At 44.6% G+C, this 27,939-nt stretch overlaps 1 protein-coding gene and 1 long non-coding RNA gene across 2 annotated transcripts; one reads left to right on the top strand and one right to left on the bottom strand.

The window, feature by feature from the left end:
- Positions 1–129: 129 nt before the first annotated feature.
- On the bottom strand, positions 130–27,939 carry DUSP13B (dual specificity phosphatase 13B). Its single transcript, XM_069796279.1, has 6 exons — positions 27,424–27,939; positions 23,976–25,645; positions 21,080–21,399; positions 3,849–4,056; positions 2,397–2,617; positions 130–1,251 (listed from the first exon to the last, which is right to left on the bottom strand). The coding sequence occupies exons 4-6, from the start codon at positions 4,007–4,009 to the stop codon at positions 1,025–1,027; spliced, it is 609 nt and encodes a 202-aa protein (XP_069652380.1). The 5' UTR covers positions 4,010–4,056; positions 21,080–21,399; positions 23,976–25,645; positions 27,424–27,939; the 3' UTR covers positions 130–1,024.
- On the top strand, positions 5,831–21,083 carry LOC138687715 (uncharacterized). The gene is made up of 4 exons (XR_011326837.1): positions 5,831–5,956; positions 6,545–6,689; positions 9,023–9,105; positions 20,824–21,083. It is a non-coding gene; the product is annotated as an uncharacterized lncRNA (long non-coding RNA).

The raw sequence follows: 27,939 nt of genomic DNA, 5'->3' as shown, positions 1-27,939 counted from the left end.
ATTGAGTGCTCTTCTGGTGGCCCAGAGACACAAAGATGAAAGCCTGATGCCTGTCAGCACCTCTCTTGCCATTCCTGTGTCCCTTCAGTTTTCACTTGAGTCCTCTCACAAAAGCAAATGCCACAGAACATGTTGCAATGTTAATGACCTCTATTTTTGAGAAAGAAAATCCCAAGTTTTATAATGTTGAACTGTCAGACAAATTTGGAATACATTGAACTTTGTTGTCAGATGCTTTCCTGCACCTGTTCCCACTGCCCATGCAGCTGTTTGGAGTCTCAGCTGGGAACCCACCTTCCTCTTCAGAAGCATTTTCCACAGCATCTCCTGGGTGAATTTTACTAGGGAAGATGAACAATATTTGAATGCCCTCTCAAACAAAGGTATTTTTATGGAAGAAAAAAAGTTAATAATCTGATGAACAAAGGGAAAACACTATAGGGAGACCTGCAATAATTTCTTGAAGAGAGGCTTATGTTGTGTCTGCGCTGCTCTGCCTTTGAACAGCCTTTTGCCCCCAACTCAGGGGCTCCACCAATTGTAAAAGCAAGAACTAACCAGTGCCAGATTCCAGTCTCAAAATACAAACCATTTTAGACATGGGGAGCAAAGGGGTGGGGGGGGGCTGGTTCATAAGAAAACTTCTAAGCATTATTGTAGCATAAATAATATGGCATCTTTCACCTCAAATAGCCTAACACTTCATAAAGTGATATGAGCTTCACTAGTTGCTGAAACACAGCTATTTCTGAAATGCAACCTGATACCTTTTTTTTTTTTTTTTTTAATACCAGCAGAGAGCAATGTTTTAAGGTGGAGAGTGGAGGATGCAGTATACAACCAATCGTAAGTATAATCTAGGAAGGCTTTGCAAAATGGAAAGATCAAGTAAAATCTACTTTTAGCAATAACATGCATTCTGGTGTATCATAAACTTGTATCCTTAGTTACAAATACAATTCATTTAAAAGAGATATAGGAAACTCAAATAACATTTTGTCCTCTCTCCTTCAGTAATACTCTCTTAGAGCTCTTTGGTAGCAGATGCCCCGGTTCCTTTCCTCTCTTCGTTTAGTTTAATGTCCAAGTCCCGGAGCTGGCTGAGGAACCCTGAATTTGGGCAGATGTCTCTGTGAGCACTCACTGTTTTCAGAGCATCCACGAGTGTCATGTTTTCATGGATCATTAAAAAGGCAACCACTAAAGATGCAGAGCGGCTCACCCCCATGGCACAATGAACAAAGACCTTACCTGCAGAAAAAAAGAGGCACAGCAAGGTGAGTGGGCTTTAGCATTTCTAAAGTGTGAAAGAAGCAGGGAGGACAAAAATACTAGAAATGAGTTCGTAAAACAATGGTGACAATTAGTGGGTACTCAAGTTTTCAGGGGCTGTTAGCATAAGATCATGCCATACAACAGAGGCAAGGTAGTATTTCATACTGACCTTATGCATCTAACCTAGGCCTCAGATTAAAATAGTTGAAATTTTCTGTGGAATGAGAAGCTTTCTGTGACTAAACTTGTTAGTATAGTTTTCTGTGGAAAAAAAAAAACAGTTTTGGCAGAAGATTTTGGCCCAGCCCTGACTGTGATCACTGACAAGTCCCATGAACTCTGTTGGATAGTCTGCCTGTAAAAATGGACTCATAATTTACTGTATCTCAGCAGCCCAGTGTGAGCTATAACTGGGGATTTAATAAAGCACTCCAGTGAAAGCAGCAGATCTCACAGCCAGTCAGAGTCAGAGCAAACTCTGGAACAAATGGAAATTATGATAACTAGGCCATAATCCAAACTCTGCTGACAAAAATTCAGCAGGCTGCAGGTCAGGCTTGTAGTTTTTTACTTAGTTCATTAACTTCTGCTGCTTCTCTAGCTTAATAGACAGTCTGAATAAAGCTCCAATTCTGTGAAGCACTTAAGCATGTGAAGCATTTAAGCCAGCGCTGAAGTGCCGCTGCTCCAAGCTGAGTGCATCGGGAGTGGGAGCAGGGCTGGGGTATGTGGGGCAGGATCGCTGGGCTGGAGCCCGTGCTGGGGTGCGAGGTGCGTGTGGATGCACGCGGATGCTGCCACGTGCCCTGGGATGGACCCATGGGGGAGCACCCGCAGTGCCGTAACCTCTGCCCTTCCCTCTCGCTCTGCTCCTAGAGTTGGCCCTTCGTCCCACCATGCTGGGCTCAGGGCAGCCAGCCCTTCCCAGCCCCCGGGCACCTGGTCACTGCCACCATCCCGGCAGCGCGTGGCATAGGTGCCCTTCTCCCATCCTCCACGTGGCGGTTCTGCGTGTGCCTTCTCAAACCGTGTGCTGAATCTAAGCTTTGCTGGCTGCCTGTTACTGCAATTTGGCTCCTGTTGAAACTTCCTTCCAAAGCTTCTCTTTGCCTCCCGCTTACCTCCTGAACTGTTTAAGGCTTTGCCTATGAAATTGGCAGCATCGTAGAAGAAGATACTTAAATCAAAGGAAGGATCATCAAATGCTTCTACTCCGTAGTACTCTATTTGCAGATCTTCATAATATTTGGCTCCTGTGTTGATGCTATATGGCCCATCTGCTGCATTAAGGATGTGAGTAATGTTGAGGCTTCGAAGAGTAGTTTTGCTCCTAGCAGCCCACCTGTTGAAAGACGGAAGGGCTCATTGGCAACACTCCTAACGTTCTGCTAAAATAGCATGGTTTAAAGTTAGTGCCTGCTCCCGCTAGGGAAGGATGCAGGAACTGTAGCTTGCTTACAGATTAGCAAATTTGGAGAAGCCCATAGTGCTTTGCACATGAAAAATGTGATGTGGTGTTGCGGAGAGCAGCAAGAGCACAGACTTGCCAGTGGGATACTGTTAGTTAAGCAAATGCCTCCCAGCAGTTAATCCCTGGAAACATGGCTTACTGTATAAAGTGGTCAAGATTTTTCTTTAAATATTTGTTTAGCAAGTTCTAGAGCTAATTTCTGATTCATAGTGTGCCTGGGTCGCAAGGGTGAGAACCCACACAGATGCAGCAGCACCCCTCTTTCCTGGTTTGGACATGAAGCGGCTGCATCGTGCTCACCAGCCAGGTTCTCCCTCCTTCCTACTATAAGCTGGGACTGAAGCTATTCCACAAAACTGTGATCCTTAACTGATGTATTCAGGAGGAGGAGGAGGAGTTGGGATAAACGAGCTGATGATCTATGTAATCTGCAGTAATCCAAATAGAAGGAAATGGCAATAAATAGAAGTGGTCACAAGAATAAGGTATGTGCGCATGAAAATTCCTGTTTGATATTTTCAGTTTTACCATCTTTGGAAGAAAGTTTGGATTTGGACTGGCAAAATCCCTATTGTATAATTCATTTGGGTCCTCCTCCGTCTGGCTCTTGATCCTGCTACTCTTGTTTGAGTGAGGCCACTGGCAGCATGTCTTCACAGCTGCAGGTGTTCTCCCCTCCGTCAGTATCCTCGAGTGCCTTCTGCAGTGCCAAGAAACTGGAAACAGAGCCCTGTTTGAGGGCTACTGTGCTCTTGTCTGCTGCCTTAGAGCACAGTTTCCAGGGTAAATACTGCGTCTCAAAGTTGACAGCAATTTGGGATGGGTTCTTTAAGGATTTTAGACTAGAATACAAATAATTCTTACCCTGCCAAATCTGCTGTGCTTCACAGAATATAGAAAACCCAACTCAGACACACTGTGAATATGCTATTTTGTATGCCATGTTTTTCATGACATCCAAACTACTGATGTTATCAGTTTTGGAAGCCTGTGTTGCAAAAACATTCCTGCAGACCCAAAAGCTGGTCCCCAGTATACGACACCCCTTCCTCCTCCTCCCAGGGACCGATAACAGCTTAATGATAGGGCATTATGTTCTTACGCATCTCCCAGGTAAATATTTGGCCAGACTCGGTCCACATGATTATCAGACCCTCCTCTGAACCAAAAGAGCTGCTGGAGGTCTGATAGTGCTGGTGTTTCATAGGAAGCTCTGCTCCCTGCACTGCTAGTCGGAGATGAAGAGTCTCTGGTGTGAGGCATCTTGCTCCTCTCTTGCACGCACTCAGGCTATATCAGAGACAGCTTTTCTGAAATGAATTAAGAGGAAATTTTCATACGGAAATAATATTCCCTAGAAACTAGTCCTGTTCATTACCCTCCAAATAGCATTACATTATTATAACTAGTGTGTGCAGCAGGGCCTGCAGGTGTTGCTAAAAGCATCCAGAGAGCAGGACTGACTCTGTAGTAGGACGCTACAGGCATGTAATTCATCCCCTGAGAAAGCAGCAGCATAAGATGATATGATTTAATTTCTTGTCAAGTAACGCTGTTGAAAAAGAACATCCTGTGCCACCCGAATGCAGCACTGGCTGCACCTCATAGGTGCAGGTATGATTACTGTTACTATAGTGCTGAGGAGTGTATGCAGGAAAGCTCCAGTACTTTATGTCGGAAAGTTACCAAAGCGTTTGTGCGCACTTGGTTCTGGTTAGTTAAAATGGGAAGTTTTTGAAAGAATGAATCATTGGACTGACTTATATTTACAAAGCTTCTAGGGCCAAGGTGGAAATCTTAGGATGTGTATGTAAGACATATATTCATATAGTATATATGTATACATATATAAAATGTATGCACATACAATTTTCTTTCATTTATAGGGTGGTATTTAAAACATGTATAGACATACATAGGCATACATGTATACTTATGAATGGATTTTCACATGCATATGAGCACAAGTCTTATGAGGAGCAGCTGAGGGAACTGGGGCTGTTTAGTCTAGAAAAGAGGAGGCTGAGGGGAGACCTTATAGCTCTCTACAGCTACCTGAAAGGGGGTTGTAGTGAGGTGGGTGTTGGTCTCTTCTGTCAGGTGGCTGGAGATAGGACAAGAGGAAACGGCCTCAAGTTGAGGCAAGCGAGATTTAGGTTAGATATTAGGAAAATTTTTTTTACTGAGAGGGTTGTCAAACATTGGAATAGGCTGACCAGGGAAGTGGTTGAGTCACCATCCCTGGAGGTATTCAAAAAGCGAGTGGACGGGGTACTTCAGGACATGGTTTAGTTGGCATGGTTGATGGTTGGACTCGATGATCTTGAAGGTCTTTTCCAACCTAAATGATTCTATGATTCTATATGTACTTATCTACATATATGTGTGTATGTATAGAAATAGAAATTGAGAGAACTTGAACTAGTTTTTTCCTTCTCTCAGGCAAATACTCCTGAACACTCAGCTACACTGGTATACTTGCGTCTGACTGTCTCAGTCTGTCCTCTGGGAGCTGTTCCACTTTGTATAAATAATGTGATAGCTATTTGCCTCCAGAGAGAGGCTGTTTCTCTTGTCTGAGAGGTAGGGTACTTACCCAGGATGTGAGAAAACAAGGCATCTGAATTTGGGGAAATAATTACAGAGCTGAAAGTTCTGGCTTTGTTGCCCTCTTGAGAATCCCATTTAGGACTGTTTTGCTCCCTCACAGATCATGCAGTGGAAAACAGGCATCCCTTTTGCAATGTTGTTTGCTGGTTTAGACCCAGGAAGCTCAGGCCAGCTGGTCCAGCCTGAAGCAGAGGTCAGTCGAGAGCAAGAGTTCAAAGATATCCAAGCAGTCCCCTCTCTGAGACTTTAGGAGCATTCCTCCTGCCAGGATCTCATTATCTGAATTGCTGTTCTTGCCCCCAGAGAACATTGATGAGCTTTGTTTTGTTGCTTGTTGCTATTAAAGCCATAATCAATGTGGGACCCACACTAGAACTCTTCCCAAAGTGGGGTGGCCAGTGTTTATTCTGATGTGGCATCAGCTTTCACTCTAATGCCTGAATGCCTAAATCTAGAGTTTGGGTTTATTTTCTCAGCAATTCTAGAAAACGAGTGCAGATGGGACCTTTGGAAGTCATCTCGTCTGTCCCCTGCCCCACAGCAACAGCAGCCAGATGGATGTAGCTTCTAAAGCAACAACAACTTTGTTCAAACATCCAGGTATGTTATTTTTAACAGCGTAGGCTGATTTGGGGAATTAAGCAGAAAGCAAGGGAGAATATCTCATTGCTTATGGAAAAAGAAGTAGAGATGATGCAAGGCATATTACTGAACACACCACATACATTTCTGTGACCTCAGCCTAAATTTGCTTCCCCTGTCCCCTTCTCCCCCCTCCTCCACACAAATGTTAAGAGCAGTTACAGCTTTTTGTATATTCCAATAAAAAGGAAGTCTTCCTAGGGTAACTACTTAATAAGAAAAATATGAAAAGCACATCAAAAATGATGAGAGAGATGGAAAAAAAGCTGACTGGTTTTACTTTTATTGACGAAGGAAAAGAACTGCAGGGAAGTAGAGAGGAACATAGAGATAAAAGCCTACTTATTTTTCAGGGCAGATAACACCAAGAGCTTTGGTAAACGAGTATGTTGTGCAATCCCAGCACAGATTAGCATGAAGAATAGCACAGAAAAAGATATTGTGCATTGCCGTGCAAGTTTTACTGCCTTGTGAAAGTCATGCACTGTGCTCAGGAGCTACTGCCAGCATTGTCATGATGACCTGCTTGTACTTTCACCGACACAGAATGTTAAGCTGAAGCAGTAAAAGGAAATCAAGAAAAAGATAATACAGCTTCTACATCAGGAGATTCATAAGACCACGGGCTCATTTTCAAGGAGTGTGGCTGACTCTCAATCGCTGCAGATGTTTAAAGGCTGAAGTTGTGGAGGTAAGCAGATGGATACTAAACCTCCAGTTCTCCTAGCTCCCACTACTTTAAACTTCTGTTGTAGCCCGTCAGCTAGTTACAGTAATGGAGATGATTAGCAGAGAGAGGGAAAGAGATGATTAGCAGAGAGAATTACATTGTGAGGCCTCTTTTTCAGGACCTGACTTTGAGGAGGTTCTCCAAGAATTGAGTCTTTTTAGCGCCGGTGAAACTTAGCAGGCGACTCCAGCCTTTGCAGCCAGGGAGGTGCTTTGCAACAGAGATCCCTTTCATACAGCAGTCCTCTTTCCAAAAAGTGCGTCAACATCATTTGCTTCTCATGACTAATGCCAGACAAGTGAGCTCCTCACGTCAACACGAAGCATAGCTCCTCCCAAGCACACTGCTCCGTCCTGCACTGCGCTGGCCTTGAAATTGAATTGCTCTGCAGGGCCTTCAGGGTAAGCTTGAAAATAGCTATACCAGATGATTGGACTAATGAGGAAAGTAATATGAATTTTTTAATTGAAGGCCAGGGACTTTGCTGAGGGTTTCCCCCCCACCCCTTCTACTTTAAGATACTGCAAAGCTAGCAAAAGTGCTGCCTCTGATTACATTTCTCTAAGCTTCTCCCTTTGGGTGGCTCCCAGAAGCTGCTGCAGTTGGAAACAGCCAGTGACTGCAGGAGGGCAGGAGCCCCTGTAACTGGGAAAAAAAAGTTTCTGTCTTAGAAGGTCACTAACGTTTTCTGCAGAGATCTAGACCATGCAAGTTGGATAGGATTACTTTTCTTTTAAACCGTAGCCTGGAAGTACCTAAAGACCATCTCATTAGATTCTAAACAACAGCAACAACAACAACAACAAAGCCTTCTACCTATAGCGACATTTGAGACTGGATAGAGGTTTTAAGGGCAATCCAGATGTATTAACCTCCTTGCTTCCCGGGAAGAATACAAGGTAGCACAAGCTTTATAACCGTTTTGTCCTTACCCATCAGTTCCCAAACAGCCAGAGCGCTGGGCTGCACCCCAAACGGCCAGGGCCTGCTTGGCTTCATGTCTGAGCTGTGGAGCCTGAGTCACGGAGGCTCTGGCAGGCACCAGAGCCTCTCTGGAGGCATGGGCTGCAGGTGGCTGTGGGCCTCGGCATCGCCGAGCTGCAGGGAGCACCCAGGAAGGGCTGTGGGTGACTCCGCACGCTGTGTGCGTGCGGCCGGGTGCAGCTCCTGAGGGACTCGGTCATTCCAGGACCTCGGCTACAACAACCTAGCTGAGCTTTGTACCTCTTTGATATTATCCAGCCACTTGAGTACTACAGTCTGCAAGGCTTTTTTTCCTTTTTCTTTTTCTACACTGGAAACAATTGCCATTTTCTACTGAAGGTTTTTCTGGCAAAGAAAAGAAAAAAATGCACAACCCCCACTGACTTGAATTGACTGAAGCGTTTAACAGATTTGTGTTGCATTTGCAGATTCCAGGCAAAGAAAACTCAGCAAAGTTCTGGAAAAAACGCAAACACTCCAATATCGAAGATTTGAAATAGTTCATTTTCTTACTTCCAAAAAAATCACCATTTCCATTTTTCTTTTCAAAGTTACTTTTGTTTTGGAATTTTACTTTAGCATTGCGTAAAATCTTTTAAAATATTAAAACAAGATGAAGTGGCTTGTTCCTGGTTGAGAAAAACATGTTTTGTTTAACTAAAAAAGAACGCAAACTAACTGAGCAGCCACATATTTGCCTAGCCCTAATTTTCACTGCTGTAACAGGGGGAAAGCCTCTTGCCATTTTGCCATGGTTGTTTACCTTATCTCCTAAAGGCCAAACTGAGCTGTAGAGAGATTAAATGACTGTCTGAAGCCCCGAGAGGAGTCTGTGGCAGGGCATTAGTTGGGCCCCGAGTCATCTTTCCTCTATCCCTTTTGCTAGCACCTTCCTAGCTAGCAGAGGTCTGCTTGTGGTTATGATGATAGCCCGGATGGGGACAGGTGTCTTTCAATAACAAGGTCTTACGTGAGATTATTGATAGCCTTGGGCACAGCAGGACACTGGTTTTGGCTGGACCTGTGGTTACTACAATAACACAAACACTAGCTAACAATAACATGATACAGAAAACTCCTGCAGCCAAATATCCTAAATTCCCTGAATCAAACCCTGACAAACTAAATGGTTCAAAATACCAAAGCATGAGATCAGAACATAATTCACGTGGGGGAAAAAAAAAAAAAAAAAAAAAGAAAAAGAAGCCTCTAAATGCATTTGAAATTGCTGTCTACTCGTTTTTTCTTCTCTTTTCTCTCAGCAAGCATCTCTGCACTCATCTTTTACACTCCTTGCTCTTTTCTCTCAGGTAGTGCTTAATACTATGGCTCTTTGTCCTCCTGATGGAAAAATCCAGATGGAAAGAAGTGTGGTTCACAGGGAAATGATCATGTAAGTGGAATTAATCTTTCAGATACTGTAACGTGAAATCTGATCTTCCTTTTTGCTAAGAAGACCCAATCTGTGTCTCTACTTTTTGGTCAGAATCCGATGCTAAGAGAACCCAGGAGTCTCTTGAGGTAGAGCTGAAAGCCTTGTGCGCAGAAACAGGCACATTTAAAAGCAATAGCAAAGTTAAAACAGCCAGATGGGAACCTAGCAGGCAACCAAGAGGGGAACTCTCTGTTTTCCTTGCAAGCCTACAGGGGCTTGTTTGCAGGAATTAGAATCTCTCACCAGCAGTTCACTGCAGCTCTAATACCAAGTGGTATTGAAAATGAGAAGCAGGTTATGGCTGATGGTTTAAATGAGGTACCTATGGGAATTTAGAAATGAGATCCTGGACTCATCTTGGTGTAGACCGTGCACATGGCAGAGCAATATTGCTTTCTTGGCTGACTGCATCATATATTATGGCCTTTTATTTTGCCCACACTCAAACAGCGGGGAACAGTAGAAGTTCATTGCTCCTGCTCACTGTTTAAACCCTGATCTGCCTCACCAGAGGCAGTGCCCCTGAATAATGGATAGCAGAATCGGTCCCTCGGCTTCAGCAGGGGTACATGTTCAATGCAGCACTGTATTAATGCCATTACCATTATTCCAGAGTGAAGAGAAAAGCAGAATGTACAATTAAAGCTCTGTTTGGTTCAGTTTTTAAGAGAATTTACTGCCCGGGAATGATGCCAGATCGAGGTCTCTGGAAAACACAGCCCTCTCTTTAACCGCAGCGGCGGGAAGGAGTGGGAGCAGCCCTGCAAGCCTCCTCCATGGCTACTCCCTCACCTCAGCTCAGCTCGCAGATGCCCCTCGCCCTATGCTGGCAGTCCTGTTTTACTGGGTGGGAGAAAATCTGCGTCTTCACACCTCTTCACTGCTCAATCTCTCTCCTGACATCTCTGTTCATGTCTGGCCTTGTATGTTTATGATGGGGCCCTCCGACTCCTCCAAACTGAGCTGGAAGGTACCAACTTCTCCTTGTGAGAAGCAAAAGGCTCCTTCCGCTGTGAACCCTCCCGTCCCCGCGCAGGGCTGCCCGTGGGGCTGGAGGGGCTGCTGCAGGGCAGAGACAGCCTGCTGCTGCCCCACAGGACCTGTGTGTGCCGGGGGACGGCGGGGATGTGTGAGGCTGTTTCAGGAGTGGGACCAGTCAGAGGGCAGGGCAGGTGAGGGTAACCAGCCTCGGCCAGGGGTTCGGATAGCCGGGAGAGCCCTTGGTGGTGAGGCAGGTCCCAGGCGAAGCGGGAAGTCAAGGGGGTGCGTGGCTGGGTGCATGGCCAGGCATGGGCAGAGCTGTGAGGTAGCACAGGTGGAGGTGAAGCCCGAGCGTCTCAGCTCAGATGGGCTCCTGAGTGAGGTGGGGAGCCCCAGCGAGGCCTCCCACCGCTCACTCTCACACAGCTCCTTCCAGCAGCCCCATCCCAGGTCACACAGCCACCATTGTCTTTGGACAAGGCAAGCCCCCAGGAGGGGCAGAGCTTGCCAAGCCAGGCTCATGGCCCTGCCAGCAGGATTCAGGCTCACAGGGGGAGCTTCACCTGTGCCCTGCTGGTTTTTGGGGAGCGGATGTTATTGCTAGCTCATGGAAGTGCTCCTGGAGAGTGTTTCCTTTCCTTTGCAATGTAACGGATCTGCACATATTTTCCTAAGACCCTATCTTTCCAAGAGGGGAGAACCTCCAGCCCCCCAGCCCCATCCTGCCTCCCCCACCCTTCCCATTTAAGAGCCACACAGCCTACAGAGAGGCACCGGCCCATGCACGGGGCTAAAGCCGCAAGAAAGGGTGCTTGGAAAATGGGGGCGGCGGGTGGAAAAATGGGGAGTCCTACTTGCAGTGAGAGGCCATGGCTGTGGCAGGATGACAGCTTTTACATCTTCAGCTTTCAGATTCAAAGGAGATAAAAAAAAAGAAGTATTACCTTAGCAGCTGGCATCTCTGAGCTATTCAATGCACCATCCCCAGCAAGACAGCGCTGCCCTCCACAGGCTCCTACCATCATTTCTGACTCGACTGTGGGTATGTGTCAAGCCTAGGGTGATGCTTTCCCCTTTACTTCTCTTCTGGGGCACTCCTGTCCAGGGTACTACAGCTAGGAATTAAACCCCCCCCAAACTACTGTTTTTCTTGACACATCTCAACTACACTCATGCTTCTCCCTGAATTAAAATAGCTGTAGTTTTAAGTCCTGCTGCCAGCAGCCATAACTGTACTCTATGCTATAATCGGGAGAGCACACAATCACTGTGCAGCTAACTGCTTCTAATAGTAGAAACTTCACTCTAATCTTATATAACATCAGTAATGGAGCAGAGAGGCTGTGGCTTGTGAGGAGCTCAGACAGAAAGCTTCCTTGGGCAGCCCGTGCCCTGAGGGCAGAGGAGCTCCAGCGAGAGCAAAAAAACCAAAGTGACCTTGATATTGATAACAGTTCAGTGAGTGCTGTCACAGCCAGCGCTGTGCCGAGATTTCATCAGTCTCACAGGCTGTAAGTTACGGGCAGTTCTGATAAAAATTATGTCAAAGAGACCAGACTCTGGGCGGGGGGGAATGCCTTGCAAGTTTCAGGAAAGACAAACAAGGATGTTAGTATATTGCTATTAAAAGGGGCTCCAAAGCACTTGCCCTTCTGCAGCAGTATGGATTTGTGTGACTGTGGATTAAAGGGTTTTTTTTCTTCTCCTTGGTTTACTCCTCAAATGATTTTTGTCTGACTGCTGCTGTCAATACAAAATTGACAATGCTGTCAAGCTTGCAAGACTTCAGAATATTTGAAGGCACAAGTAAAGGGGTTTTGGTATTCCTCAGTCATTTGGCAGGGTTATCTTTGAGCTGTCTGTCTCTCCCTGCACTTTTAATGTAAGCAGTGAAGTGCTCTCCTTAGCTTGCCTTGCTTGAAAGGGTACATATGAAAAAGGCACCTTTTTTTCTAAGGTTGGCAAAGCTGTACAAACTCTCTGCAGTGGAATCAAGAGCAAAAGGACTTCAAAACTCTACAGTGGAAGATCTATTTTGGCACTTAAGTTTTTTCAGGCACATTATAGAGCTTTCAAGGGATACTCTCAGCTTTGTTGGGGCAGAGTGGAATGTTTGTTCTTTAGATTTTTTTTAATTGCTGACTTTAAAACCATGATTTGTTTTTTGATTAAGTCATCTTTTAAGTATGGTGATTGTATGTCACAAAGGGATTGACCTGATGGGGTGCATGAGAACAACTAAGAGGAGACATTAAGACCTAGAGCTGGGGTTTACTTTCTCTTGCAAACTTTTGATTGTGTCTGATGAATATTTGCTCCCAATTTCTTATCTTGAACTTGAAGAAAGAAAACTGGGCATGGTTTTCCTGCTGCTCCTCCCTGGTATTGGGGTACCAGGTAAACCAGAGTGAACCAGGGAGCTGCCTAGTCAGGGGGCGTGGGTAAAGCAGTGTGTGCAGACACCTCCCTGGGCTGTGATGGATGAGGGGCCAAGGGCAGGGGGGACACGCTTGCTGCTCTACGGAATGTCCAGTCCCAGGGTCACTGGGAGAGCTTGTCCTGCCATTCGCTGGCTGGTGGGAAGGAGTTCCCACACCAGGCCCTGCAGCGCTGTCTCTGCAAGGAGCCGGCAGTGTGGTGCTGCCCTGCTCCCCAGATACCATGTTGATGCCACCTGAGTCTTGCAGTTGGTCAGGCAGGGCAGGAGCAAGGGTTGTTACATGCCAGCAAGTTTTTGGAGGGTCTTTTCACCTTTGTCTTGTCAGGTTTTATGCTGTTGTTTTTCTGATGCTGTTTCCCTCTGAAGCTTGGTAGTCTATAGATCGATGCCGAAGCCAGTAAGGTGATGGAGGCAGGAAGAGCCTCCAGCAAAGCAGCAGCCTCAAGGCTCCCAAGAGGGACAGTCAAGCACAGGTAGCAGGGAGGGGTGCAGCCTTGCTGGAGGTTGTGCCTGCTGCAGGCGGTTTGTAATAGACAGTTTGGGAACAGGCTGCAAATATAACAGTCCATTTTCCTGAAGCAAACCTCAGCACTTCCAGCACAGCCCTGGGAAGGCTGTCCTCTGCTTCAGAAAGTTGCTGTGAGGAGGAATACATTAATACTGCGAGCTTCTCAGGTACAATGGTAATGGGAGCCACCCGTGAGCTATAAATAGCATTAACATCCTTGGCATCCCAAGCAGTCGTTTTTGCTGGTGCTAGTGAAGATGAACAAAGCTTTGAACAGTTTTTATTTATGTTCTCTTTGCAGGCTGGAATCTTGTGAGTAGTTTTTCTTACTGGCTCTGAATTTTGAGTTTATTTTAAGGGAAAATATTGGCATTTTCTCCTTTTGGATTTTTTTTCTTTTTAATTATCATATATAATTTTCATATTTTTAACATAACTATGTGGGAAAAGCTATTGTGACAGGAGAGTGGGGATCACAAGTAGTCATTTACAAAGAACCTCTGTGTGATTGCAGGAAAAGGGAAAAACAACCCCAGGAACCAAAATTTACTCTTCTGTAAATCTCATATACATTTTTAACAAAATACTGAAAATGTTTTGGTTTAGAATTAAGCCAATAATGGAAATGAGCTGGGGATGGCATGATTTGTGGTTTTGGCATGATTTGTTTTGGCATGATTTGTGGTGTTTACATTGTGAGATCAGAAAGAAATAGTTGTTGTAGTAGAAGGAAAAGCTTTACATGCCTATCAGACATGATCTTCCTGTAGTTTCACAGGAAACAAAGACGTCTTTTGTCAAGGAGCTATGAACACCTGAGAGTGAAACTAGCAAAAAGGACTCCCTTCAAAATATTTAGGTACATTTGATGAAGTCCTGTTGTAAAATGATAAAGCCTCATGTGTTATGTAACCCTCCTTCGCTGTTACAGACATTGAAGAAACACAAGGTCTACAAAACAGACATTTTGCTCTGGGATAGCCACTGAACCACTGCTAGTAGATCAACTGGTAGAGCTGGAAGAATTAGGCCAGCTTTTAAATATGCAAGAAGGGCTATTTTTTTTCCAGTTATGCCAACTGATCTGATTATACGCTGCCTTTACTGACAACCCTTGCCTTAGACTGGCAGAGCAATACTGCCGTTACTGAAACGCTGTGATTTTTCATATTGCCAGAAGATGGCAGAAGAAAGCAATCTTGCAAGATTTAAAAATACACAGTATACTCATGACTGGCGTTTAAAGGGAGCTGTTACTGATATACAAGAAACTGCACTGGTTGGATGGAAGGAAAATGTGAAATGTACTCAATGAATTAAATTGGTATTGACCTGGGCATATACATCAAATGATCTACACTGTATCCTTTCCCATGCAGGCTTTCTGTGTAAGAAAGGCCTGTAACAGCGCTCATTTTTCCTGTGCACAGTGCAGTTTGGCTTGGTTTTGCTCCACCAGCAAAAACTGTTGTACGAACCAGTCCAGGACATGATGCAATCACCCTAAATAAAAAGCAGGGCGATTCTTTTAGTCTTTTATTCTCTCTCTTTCCAAATACGTTTCTCTTCCCTTTCCCAGTTCCCCCAGGCATAGTAGGAAAAGAGCCAAGGTAGCGCAAGCATTACTGCAAACATCCCCTCCTCTGGCTTTCAGGAAGAGAGGGAGGTGTGAGGGGCAGATGCCGAGTGGGAGAACCTGCCTGAGCGCTGACCACCTGTTGCATTGAGTTGCTGGACTGGGCAGTGGGCTAGCGGTGGTGGTTGGTTCCAACAGCGTCTCTCCTGACTGTTCTCCAGGGGAAAAGTGACCCTTCAGCGGCATGGCTCCCACAAGAGGGGACATTTCCCCTGCCAGCTCTGAGCCTCTCTCAGGAGCTGGCGGGGCTTCGAAAGGGGGCTTGGGTAGAGGAGTCCACGCTGTTTGTGCTCCCTCCCCCGCTGCTTTAACTTCAAATACTTTTCTGGAAGGAAATAAACCCTCTGCAAGAATGGGAATTGATTTGGAAAGTGCAATCAGACTGGCTGGAGGCTTTGGGTTGACCAAAGGCGTTACTCCTCCTCCCCATCCAGAGCGACGCTTCCCTTGCCTCCTTCTAAAAGCTAAAAGCAAGCTGAAGAAAACTTGCCAAGGTTGTTGGGCGTCGGTGAAAATTAACGGGCGCCCATGAGCCTGTCGGAGTTACTGCCGAACGGCAGCGCTGCGCAGGCCCTGGGGGTCGCGGTGGCAGTGGGGTTGCGGTGGCGGTGGGGTCCCGGTCCCGGTCCCGGTCCCGGTCCCGGTCCCGGTGGCGGCGGCGGCGCTGCCCGCCAGGTGTCCCCGCGGCACCGCGCCGGCTGCCGCCGCCGCCCGCTTTTTAGCGCGCGTCGGTACGGGGCACCGGGCGAGGTGATCGGTGGGCTTTGCCGTTCGTCCGACGAGGGGACGAAGCCTCACGGGCACGGAAGCCGTGCTGGAAAGCCCGCGGCCGCGGGCCCAGCGCAGAGCCCTCCTTCCGCGGCGGCTTTCTCGCTTGTCCTTCACCCGTCCTTTGCTTTTTTCCCCCCACGGCCCGAGCTAACTTCCCTGGAGCTGAGGGAGGCAAGGTGCTTGTCGGGGGCGGGGGGCAATCAGGGAGTTTTGTAGGAGGACCGGCTCTTCCGTCCAGTCTGCAGTAGTTAAAAGCATCATGAGGTTCAGGAAGTAGCCTCTCTATTGAAGGCCAAAAGCTGGAAGATAATGCAGGGGAAGGATTGCTCTAAAGTTGTCCTGTTTCTTGCGCTGTCTTCCCCTACGTTCTACTCTGGGCTAATGGAGAATGATTGACTAGCCAAACCTTCAGGTCTAACCTGCCTTGGCACCTTTTCCACCTGTCTTACGAATGAGGTGTCCACAATATCCCTTACTAAATATCAAATGGTATAACATGGGCACCAAACATCCAGCATCTGCTTCCCAGGCTGGGAGTACGTTTGTCACTATGAATCGAGATTCATTTCACAGTGACAGGAAGGAGGAGGAGGAGGAGGGATCAAGAGTGGAGAAGCAGAAGAAAAATGTTTAAAGCAACTTCCAGCTGTTGTGACGATGAGGAAAAACAACTGATGATACGGATGCCCATCACCTGGGCAGGAACACATTTGCCCCATGAGATGATGCTAACACAGACCCCAGTGCCCTCACACCTTTCCCCTCAGGATTCTGATCCTACTTGGCTTTTTAAGGTACTGTTTCTTATATCACTTCCTTTGGTAAAATGACTTTTTCCCAGCTTGGTTCTGCGGTTAGCAGCGCAATCAGCTTCATCTTGTGAGGAAAGTGAGTGATGGAAGCTCTGCAGCTGCTGGCAACACCACAAGAGCACTGCCGGTATCCAGGAGCTTTCTTTTGCCCTTTGGCTGCCCACCTCTGAATTACAGGGTCCCATCTGCTATTCAGAAGTAGATTAAGCCTTCCTGAAAATGAATAGGTTTAACAGAGCACAAAATTACTTTCTACCTAGTCCAGGACATCCTACAACCTAGGTCCTTTTGCCAGGCTTCCAGCAACTGATCTTCAAAGCATCTCCAGGGTATGCTTAATCCTGCTCTGGACAGGAGGTGAGCAAGCACATACCCTTTACACGTTGAGGTTTTAGTAGGTATGCGTGTATGGGGGAAACAACACTCTATAGACATCTGTTCCCCTTCCACGCTTAAAAGGAAAATCCTCCCCTCAGCACTGAAGCATTAACTTCCAATGTCAATTTGCTATCTTTTTTTAGTGAAGACAATAGTGAGAAATGGTTCAGCACAGGTAGTTTATCCCCAAAACAAAGGCAAATTCAGGGCTGTCCAGGAATTTGAAAGCTCTGGGTGGAAGGGATTTTCTATTTCTGTTCTACTGGGTGAGGTGTATATACCTGTGTTTTCTATTTCTGTTCTATTGAGCAAGGTGTATATACCTGCAAGGGAACAAGCATACATGCCGGTCAGCTCAGAAGGGAGGAAGCTCCTGCGCAGGTGACATAATTGTGGTTGTGGTGCTGGATCAGGCTTGAGAGGGCTACACTGAACTCTGCTCTTCTCCTGCTGCTTACTCTTGACCATTGCCACAAGTAAGGGCTGAGATTGGATAGGTCAGTCCTAACCCAAAAGATCAAATCTGGTCTGAAATGCAGGAGCCCAGAGCTAGGTCATCTCAGTTGGGCCCTTTTCTCTATTTCTGGGACTGTCAGACACAGCAAGGTGGTTACTGACTTGCTGACTATCGGAACAGAAAAACATGCTGTAGAGCTGAGGTGCTTTCTTATCTGGACTTACTGAATGCCTGTCCCACTTCCTTCATCTGTCATGACAGCAGACTGTGCTAGGGTCTGCTGATCATGCCTGTCCCATTTTCTGCCTTCTTGGGGTCATAAACAATTGTGATTACCAAATAACTCCACCTTGTCCCTCTCTTAGCTTAAGCATCCTGCTGATGAATCACAAACTCAGTGACAACAGGCAAGACTGCTATGGTTAAAAATTTAAACTCCCTCTGCTAGCAGAGGTGCTGGCATGGTGGCGAGGCTCTCTTGGCACACACGCAGCCTGCCTTCTGGCCAGTTACATCTCCTCCATGCAGGGTGCTGCATCTTGACTTTACAGCTCCTCTATGCAGCTACACATGCTTTCACAGTGGGATCTATTAGCACCAACCAGCCCTCCTTGCAGAGATCTGAAAGCATGCCACCTCTTGGCACAGGAATGCAGCCAGCTACCCCCAGAGGAAATAAAGACAAAATCCTGGCCAAAGAGGGAACCATGAGAACAGAGCTAAGGTTGTGACTTTCTAAATGTTTCTCTTCAGTCTGTATTTGATGTCTGGATAATAAGGTGACCAGTCCCTTACAGAAACCTAAGGCAGGTTAAACAAGACAGAGGGAAACAGTGGTTTTCCTGAGCTGCAGGACAGTGGATGTGCAGGGCCTCACCATTCCCCACTCACAATCTCTGTGGCTGAGGATTTCACGCAGTGTCTCTTCCTAAACCCTTTAGATCTGAGCTTTAAGTAAGGTTGATACAGCTGCGCTTCTTTTTTATTTCTAAAAAGAATGGCTTTTCCTTTGTACTGTTTGCGTTTTGTCATGCTGCTTTGGTTTGCTCACCATTTTCCTGAGTTTGGTTAAGAAGCTGTCTGTGAAACTAAGAACGGAAAAAAAAGAAAATTATCAAAGACTTTTTAAAAATATATATATATGGGGGAGAGATTTTTCAAAGGCAGAAAGGGGAGTCTATCAGGTTATGCACCTAAGTACTGTTTATGCCCTTGAAAATCTTTCGCTTACTGTGCTCAATTGGTCTGTGCAAATCCATTGCCAGAAGAGGTAATTGACCATTTTTATAGAAGGATCAGTAACAAAAACACTCCAGGCTATTGTTCTAGAAATTAAAAAAAAAATTAGGAATTGTGGAAAGAATATGTTTCAGGGCATCAGCCAGCCTCTTCTGAAACTATGCAAATTCACTTGGTGAAAACAACAGCAGACACAATGAAATGAGTTGTATATGAAGAACTGAGATCTCAAATGTGATATTATGCAGAACGTAAAGAGTCTGTACTAGATAAGTAACAGCTCAATGTGTTATCAAGGGTGCACTTTGATTTTGATGAATGTTAAAAGAACCTTTAGCCTTGAAAATAAAGAGGATAATTTCTCTCTAGGCAATGGCTGCTCATGAAAGTCATAAAATAAGAGCACTGGAGCCTTAATTTTATAGTGCTTTTTAAATGATTTTCAAATGGTCCAGCTGCTTTGTGCCACAATAACACAAGGCAGAGATATTTACGCCGGCGATAACAAGCATGCATCAGCCTGCCCAAGCTGCTCTCCGCAGGCAGCCCGTGTTAGGCGAAAAACACATGGAAAGCTGATACTTGCCAATGCGGATTGATCACAATTGCACCGTGGCTAGAGCGATCCTGGGAAGCTGCTTTTTCCACCAGACAACTTGATTGTTTTTCTTGTCTGTGTCTCGCCTGCAAAGCATGGGATGTACACAGCCGGCAATGCTGGTTCTATTTTGACACTTGAGAGCCTGCCAGCTCTGTGTGCCTCTTAGGCCATACCATCCTTGGCAGACTTCTCTTTTCAGAAATAGGAGGACAAATTCAGCCCTGGGTTGCACCACTGGTTTTTGGTGGGAGTCGTCCCAAGGATTAATTTGGCCCCAATGTTGGTGTTCCAATGTTGCAGCACTGTGTTATCTTGTATGGAAATGCATGCAGGAGGCAAATGAGCTCTGGGCAAAGGCTATACAGTTCTGCTGAGATGCTGGAATTGCCACCAGCAACTTTCCCCAGCTATTTTACCTCTGCATGTCTAGGACTTCAGTCTAAAACTACAATTTGTTTTCCAGGACCTGCTCTAAGAGGAGAACTACCCGAGGGTGGTGTAGCTTAGCTCACCATTTTGGGTAGTCATTTCAAAAGTCTGATTAGTATTTCACCTTTGCAGTCCCCTTTCCTTTGCGAGACATTGACAGAAGACAGGGTACTGGGAGAAACGTGTCTTCTGAGAAAGCAGAGTAGGGTTGAAAGACTAGTTCCTTTATGAAATATTCCTGTAAAATTAAAGAACTTGGCTTTTTTCTGTGTTCACTAGTGCTAGAGACACAGCAATGTTAGCGCAAAAAGAGCCTCTGAGAATCTATTGTCACCAGGGTGGGAAAATTCCATCTGCCATCTGAGTGACTTCTTGTACGTGTTGGACTACAATGTTGTTCACGCTTTCATTTGCTGATCCCAATGCAGCAAAACAGGTTAGCATCTTTTTATGTCCAAGGATATCCTTAAGAGCTTTAACTTTAAACAGGGTCTGGAGCTGAGTTTTATGAGTTTTAATGAGCAGAATGGACCACAAACTGGGAATGTATCCTAGAGGAGTATCTAGCGCATTTGTTGCCTCCATTTAACCCAATGATTGAGGAGTGACTGGAGCATATGAAATTCAGGCACCTACCCCCTAAACAGAGACGAAAGCTAGGTTTGATGCCAAAGCTTTAGGTAATGTTCCTTTCATCTTTATCTTATGCTCAGATTGCCTGTCTGACACTTCTCCCTGTCACTTTGATTTTTTTTATTTCATAAGCGATTAGAGTTTACATAGGTGTATACTGTATCTCAGTTCAATATGTAAATCCTGCAGCTTGATGAAATTGCTCACTACTGGATAACTCTTTGGATAGCATTGCCTAGAGGAAAGTGACAGAAGATCATAAGGTAAGCCAGCACAAGAGAAGCAGATCTGCTTTTTCTAAGAACACAGTGAACAAAGATTTTCCCTTCAAAACAGAAATGAATACAAGTAGCGCTGTTCCAAGCTGCACGAAATAGCACCATGGTCACAGACTGCATAAGTTCGTACTTCTGCCTCACTTGCATCTCATCACATATCTGAGAGATCCAATTTACAGCAGCTGAGATAAAGTAGCCTCCAACGGTATTGCATTCATCCCTTTCATAAATCAAGAACCACTTTTTGTTACTAGAGATCTGAGTCCAGAAAGAGAGGAAAACACATGGCATTAGGCTTTGTAAATGGCCAATTGGCATGTCTCTACAACAGCTCTTTGCAGTTTTTGGCTGTTTCTCAAACCAGAAAGTAACAATTTTTGTGTTGTGTATTCTGGTGAATCAATACAGAAAATCTTAAATAAATCCAACTGAGAACTCAGAACCTTCTCCCCACTCACTAAAATACAGAATCATTCCCTTTTATAATTGCTTTTTTTTTATCTCCTGCTACAGAAGATAGGCTCTGATGATTACCAGTAGACCACATGTGATCCTTGCCACTGATTTGGACATCGTTTTGTTGGTCACTCCTAATCTTTCAGGATCCTGCTGTCCTCCCACCTGCCAATGGAGACAATGTGTGTAAGTGGATAATTAGGCTTACCCAAGTGGTTGAGTGAGGTTTAGTTAATGCTGCTAAAGTAATTTGTGATCGCTTAATTGAAGTGCTGCGTAAGAGCAGTGGTTTACCACCAAGAGATGGACTCACCATTTGGCTTTGTGAACGCACTCAGAGGCGGTACAGAAATGTGCACTGAGGTGAAAGTCGATTAAGTCCTCTGCAGGTATCCCATAATAATGATTTCTTGGCCATGGAAAGTTTGGTGTCCTTTGCTTCCCCATGCAAAATGTGCTGCATTCAGTGCATGGGTGACACCAAGCCTCTTCAGATCTTCCTTGTTATGGGCTATGGAGCTGTGGAGAACCGTGTACGAAAGCTCACTACAAAAAGCAACTCAAGGTACTTTGTTGCCTTGTAATGTATTACTGCTTGTAGAGTCCAGTGCCCACCACGCTTTGAGACAAGTTCTGAAAGAAAGAGTAAGGTAGTAAAAGAAAGGTAAAAGGTAGTGATTTCTGAATATATGCAGAATATATGTGGAATTCCAAGTTATTTCACTTCTGCAGTTTCCTGCCTATAACTTCCTGTAAATTTAATAAGTGTTACAGGCTCCAGTTGACTACAAAGGCATTGGGAATTACTGGCCCAAACACCTTACAAAAAATAACTTCATGAGGTAGCTCAGGTCCTCCTATAATGGGACTTGAAATATGTATGTTGAAAGAGCACACTCAGGTTTTAGCGTAGCCTGTAACCATTTTGCCTCCACCTGTAATTGTACGATGTTTCTTTGCTGGAGTGGTATTAGCCTTGCTACCTGGCTAAACTCCAGTAGATAAACCTGCCTGCTTAAGATCAGCATGAAATTTGATTTCTGCAGGATATTTTATATCATGTGCCCTCAGCTGCTTATTATGTAGCACTTTAAAAAATATTTTACCTTTCAACCCAGAGGGTCTTGGCCTTGGCCTTGCGTATCAGCAATGGCTGATAGCCAGACAAATATTCAATAATCAGTTTGTTGGCCCCTTCAAAGTCCTCCAGGATGAAAGACATCATGTAAAGTCAGCCATCCCTACTTTATTTTATGAGAGATATTTAACTTGTTTAAAGAGGCTGACCATCATATTTCTGATAAAGTCATAAGGAGAAATATTTCTTATAAAATACAGCATTAACTCTAGACTGATCTTTAATTTCCAAGTAGCTCCTCAGAAACTGCACATAACTGGTTCCACAGAAACAAACAGTGACAATTTATGGTACTGCTTCAGGTTATTTTAGCTCTGGCATAAGTCCTGATGCTGGCATGGGTTTGCTCAGTAACAGAAATATCCTCTGTTTATTGACTTCACTGAGTATTGGGTTGGGCCCTAAATGCAAATACTCTCTCTATTCCCCATTTCCACCTCAGGAAGATCCCATGAAACCTTATTCTCAGACATTGTTCATACTTGTCTTATTGATGCTGGCAGAATAAAGAAAATTCTATCTGTACTTGATAAACTTCCAGTTTCACTGATTGCAGTCTGTAACTCTTTGTATTTAAGCTCAATATTAGTGATCAGCTGTTGCATTAGCAAACAAACCTGTTTACATTTTTATTCCCATTAGCCAAATGTTCTCAAAGTTCATCTTTTCCTTACTACATGTACACACTGTTGTTATCTATACTTTTTTTTTCCCATCATTCTTCTTTTTTTTTCCCCCAAGAGACAGAATGTGATTCAAAATAAACATTCAAGAATAATTTGGAGCATATATATCCAGAGGCATTAAAAGCAGGTCTTAAAACAGCACTTAGAAGAATTGTGTTAAGGCAATGCATTAAGAATGATGGTGTTAAGACAATACAATTTCAGTGATTTTTATAGCATCTTAAATCTTTGCTTTTACTACCTGTTGGGCTCAATTCTGCAAATCCTTATTTCCCCAAATGGTTCAAATAAAGTAAAAAAGTTAATTTCCAAGTATAGTTACAAGGTTTAGCTGGAGGGCCAAAGGTTAGTTTCCCACTCCCATCACCAAGGCAGAAGTTTAGTGAAGTACTGCATGTTGTGCTGGCTTCTGCCTTTCCCCACCCAGGGCCAGACGCGCACAACCATGTTTCTGTGTGCCCACCACTGGTTACCAGTGGGCAGCCACCCGCTGTGTGTAGGGCTTATCTGCAGGGTGTCACGCTCCTGATTGGAAACACAGTGAGATTAGGAAGCAGGCTGCAATTTGTAATCTGCATTTGCAAAACCTGGTTTTATTTCCCCAAAGTCATCTAACTTATATTTAGGCTTTGTTTTTTCATAGCTAATAGAATGCCTGCTTTTAGCAGTAATCAATGGGTAATTAGCCAAAGGTTCGTTAGTTCCTCCTGCTTCTCTCATTTAGGAATTATTGTAATTGTACTTTCCAGATATTTCAACAAGTTTGCAACCTGCTGGTGGTAGAAAGAACTTGTTTTAGCATAACATCAGGCACTAGGCATGTTGAGTGCAGATGACTGTGTGCTTTCTCCGTGCTCCAGAGTGAAATAACCATCCACACAACTTGGAGAAATAAACAGTGAAGTCTGCTGTCATTCAGAATATCCATATTTTTTTGTCAGAAATTTCAGCTGTGAATCAGGTTGTCATACAAACAGGAAATATTAGAATACTTTTTTTAATGTGAAAATTTTCCTTCCAGTTAAAAAGAAACTGAAAAAGGTAAAAAACAATCATAGTTCAATTTTAAGGCTACTCAGAATCATGAGTCTGTCTTGTGCTTTATATGGTAGATGTTTGCAGCATTTAGAAAATCTATTTGTTGAATAATTATGAAATAATGCAAAGCAATAAAGAGAGTCTTATCTTTTTAATTAATTTTATTCTGTTCTGTAGGTTCTTTCTTTAATGGAGAGTCCTTTTGCTGTCTTCTGTGCTAATCTTAAGTCTATTTTAAGGCAATGAAATTTAACAACGCTAACTAAATAAAGCAGTTGGACAGCATATGTTAACAAGTACTGTATTCCCCAGCCCTTCAGAACAGCTCAGCCTCAAATAACACTTACATATCGCCTATGTAGAGATTAGGCCACCCTTCACCCACGTGATTGAATTCCACCTTGCAGCTGTCCAAAATATCTGGCAGTTCCTGGGCAGAGGGAGTGCCAGGATCAGAGCATTCCAGGGCTGACGGGGCCTGACTGACGGTCTTCAGGCGCTGACCCCTTTGGTGGCCACAGGCAGATTTAGGCAAGGGAGAGCCAGCGGGAAGCCGCTGCTGCAGAATCCACAGGGGAGGTTTTTTGCTGAAGCGTGCTCTTTGCTGCTGCTTGATGTTCCAAGCAGGTGGCTGTCTCTAAATACGGCACACGCCTTGACGCCTCCCCGGATTAGCTCAGTGCTACATCCCTGATAGAACGGGGAACAGCCACAAAAATGAAAATTCTGCATTAAGCGAATCTTATGCAAAGAAAACACTACTCCCCTCCCCACATAAGCTATACTGCTGCGCCTGCCAGCGTAGAGCTTTCCCTGTGAAAGAAATGTCGGTCAACGCAACTGAGACGCAGTCCCAAATGCCTCATGTGACCCAGTTCTAATAATAAGCTACCAGGAAAGAGGGGACAGCTCATTTAGGGGTGAGTTCAAAATAAAGACCCTGAGAGCAGCTGTCCTGGGCCTTACCAAAAGGCCAACGAGCCCACTATCCTGCGCCTGACTGTGGCTGTAAGTGGATGGCTACAGAAAATCAGAACACGAAAGCGTGAATGACACTGCTTTCTAACACTCTTCCAGCTGGCTGCAGCTTATGAGCTTCCAGATCTGGATGGAGTTTCTAAGTATTTGGTAACCCTGAATGGATATCTGTCCCATAAACTTTTCCCGTTACCCCTTGAATGTTTAGAGGCTTTTACCCTCTGCGGCGTCCTGTGGCAAGGTGTTGCACAGCTCACCTAACCCCCTCCTCTTGTTTTAGACCTGGCTTCTACTGACTTCATCTGATGCCCTCAGTTCTTGTACTGGAAAACAAAATTGAGGGACCTTTCCACTGGAATCTTACATGGCTTCCTTAAGGTGATACTGTGGTTTTGTGATTACTTCAAGCAGGTTTAAGTCTGCCACAGCTGTGGCTGGGACAGTCCCTTTCACGGTGCTCTGCTCACAGACACACACTCGCAGCCTTCACTGAGCTGGCACTAAACCTCATGACCCACTGGGTAAGGTGGGTCAGGAATTGGATCTAGATGACAACTGCTCTCAAAAGAAGAAAAAAATTGGTTTTCAGATCCTCTTCAGGGGAGGTCTAACTCTTCTTTCTGGCATAGTCCTTTCCCATGGGAGGAGCTCATTCCTGAACCATATGCACTCTGCTGTGGGGCTTTGTCAGATGTGTTCTTCAGCTGAACACTAAAAAAATGTTGAAAAGGCATAAAGGAATTAAGAACAGATTGAGGAAAGACCCCATGATAGGGCAAGCCTGGAGCAGGAAGGCCTTTGCACCTGTTTGTTTCAGAGGAGGCGGAAGGTAATCGGCTCCTGGTCAGGCTGGGTGTCCAGGACAGACAGTTCCTGTGGTCTCCTGGGAGGGTACGCAGGCACCTCTGCATGAGCCAAGGTGTTCTGGCCAGCTCAGCAGGTACATGGCTTACCTTTAGGTACTTCAGTATCTTTTAAAATGGGACACTCCCTCAGGAGTTAACATTCAGTGCCTTTAGTCTCCCAGGTTGCGTAGACCCTGTTGACAGATGCGCATTTTCTGAACAAAGTGCCACGGGTGAGGCAGTATTTTTCTTTTGCTTTGGTTCCTTAGTCCAACTTGCCAAACCAATACTTGAAATACAAGTTTTCCCACTCATAATGGAAAACATTGAAGTACATCATGACCTGAACTATAGCAGTGTTAAGTGACAGGCGAGAAGGTCTGTTTTCCTCCTAGAGCATCACAGCAGACGGTGTTTTCTGTTTTAAGAAGTTACAGGACTAATTCTACTGCTTTTGCTTATGCAAAAGAATCTTTTTCCCTGAGCAGACCTGGAGCCAAAGTTAAACTGTATATAAGGAAGGGAGCAATACAGACAGGCAGGAAATACAGGCAACACTAACTCTACAGATTAAAAACACTTCTGCAATTTGCCAGTGCCCTTGAAAAGAATTTCTGACTAATTCGTTCCCTCCACTGGGGTAAGTAAGTCCTGCTGTACAAGATCACTACCGTGTCGTTGGTGGCATGGATGCCATACTGACTCAGCTTCGCTCTGTACTCTTCTCTTCTCTACCCCTGGTGAAACAATACTCTCCCAGGACAAGCAGTATCTCTGAGAGCAGGTACTAATTAACAACAGGAGAAGCTTTCACAGCTGTGGCTTTGTGGGACAGATGTTCAGGGACAAGCAAAGCATTATCCTGATGGGAGGCTCCATTAATCTTCCTCACATGTGTCTAATTTTGCCCAGCCTAAAGCCATTAAGATGCATTATTTCACTCACATGAATTTCAGATTTTTCAATGCCATGTCTTCAAAAGGTTTCCAGACTAAAATCTACTGTAATGTGAATGAAATATAAATTATAATGAAATATTAACTCATATAAATCCCTATTAACTCTAATGGAGAACTTCAAAGCAAACCCAGCTCCTCCTCCACTACTCTGCTGCTTTGTGAGCTATAAAGATTGACCTAGCACTATTGGGTTTTATATGTGATTTTCTATTTGATCTTTTTACACTACAATGTCTTCTCTTTCATCAGTGGAGCTCTTTGGCAAGATTTAGGAAAATCCAAACAGACAGTCAAATAGACCTCTGAAAGGATTTTAAAGATGCTTATTTTGCAAAGCGTTTGTTACACTGAAATAGGGAGGGATTTCTACATTCCCAGAAGTGCAAGGCAGAATCAGCATTCATGTCATAACCTCTCCAAGAATTAAGGAGTATAGGAGGTCTGGGAAGGAAGAGGTTCAACTCACAAGTCACCACTATTTAAGTCTCCTAATAACCTTGCAAGTCTCTTCCAGCAGAGAGGAAAATTATCAGAACCGATGCTTCAAATGCAAACAAGCAAGCAGAAACGTATTAACTTAATCTGGCAGGGAAGTTTTAGAAGGTCAGCTAATCAATAAATTAAACCAGTAGCAAAGGGAAAAAATAGATTTGATTATCACTTCATGGTTCACCACAAGGTAACAAGCTAATTTTCAGGCAGAGTGGTAACATTCATTTCAAACGCTGTTGCTGTATTAAAAATCACATTGGTTTAAGTACTGATTAACTGGTGATAGGAAAAGTGACATCCTCAAAACAGCCTAAAACTAATTTGTATCAATTAAGCCTAGCCATCAATGTAAGCTAAGTTCCTACCCGATGTTAAACCAGGGATGATTCAAAGCCACTTACACAGAACTGATTTGGGATAATTTGGAGGGAGAGTGAACTGATGAATTCAAGCTTACAAAATGCTTTGAAGATCTGAAATATTTTTTTAATGTCCTCAATATACTACATAATATACATTACCTTGCTGAAAACATATTTACACAAGAAAAGTTTTGTGGGTTTGCTGACCCAGAGACTGCACTGAGAGCTGCACAGAAGTTTATTCTGCTGGTGTGAGTCTTCAGGCTGTCACAGCTTTCTGTAGCACTGTAATATTTAGCAGACCAGTGAAAGAGGAATGTTTCTGTAGCAGTGCCTGGGCTCTTAAGAAATTGCCCTCGCCACATCACCAGGCCTGGAACACAAAAAGCTTTTCTTACGAGAACATGCAGGTGAGAACTGCAACCAAACCAAAGAAGCTAGTTATGTTACACTCCCAAGTAAAGGGGACTCAAACATACTGTACAGCTAGATGCAATTATTGAACTTGCCTCTGGCATTAGCACAAACCAGGAACAAACTCGTTCCATCTTAACCACTCAAGTGGAGTGATCCGGTAGCACCATGCTAGGTGCAGCAGCTGTGCAGCACACAGTGCTTACGGTGCTGACGTTGGCTGTGCTGGTCTTGGAGGAACTCAGCTATCAGAATTAATCC

Source organism: Haliaeetus albicilla, chromosome 11 (genome assembly GCF_947461875.1).
Source record: "Haliaeetus albicilla chromosome 11, bHalAlb1.1, whole genome shotgun sequence".
In the NCBI taxonomy this organism is placed as follows: domain Eukaryota; kingdom Metazoa; phylum Chordata; class Aves; order Accipitriformes; family Accipitridae; genus Haliaeetus; species Haliaeetus albicilla.
This window is presented reverse-complemented; position numbering and strand designations above follow the sequence as displayed.

What these genes read in the sequence shown, in the direction of transcription:
- DUSP13B (XM_069796279.1), bottom strand. Translation starts at nt 4,009, where the DNA reads ATGCCTCACACCAGAGACTCTTCATCTCCGACTAGCAGTGCAGGGAGC. An exon ending in AATATTTACCTGGGAGATGC is followed by an intron (nt 2,618 to 3,848) that starts GTAAGAACATAA and finishes GTCTTTCAACAG; the next exon opens with GTGGGCTGCTAGGAGCAAAA. An exon ending in AGCCTTAAACAGTTCAGGAG is followed by an intron (nt 1,252 to 2,396) that starts GTAAGCGGGAGG and finishes TTTTTTCTGCAG; the next exon opens with GTAAGGTCTTTGTTCATTGT.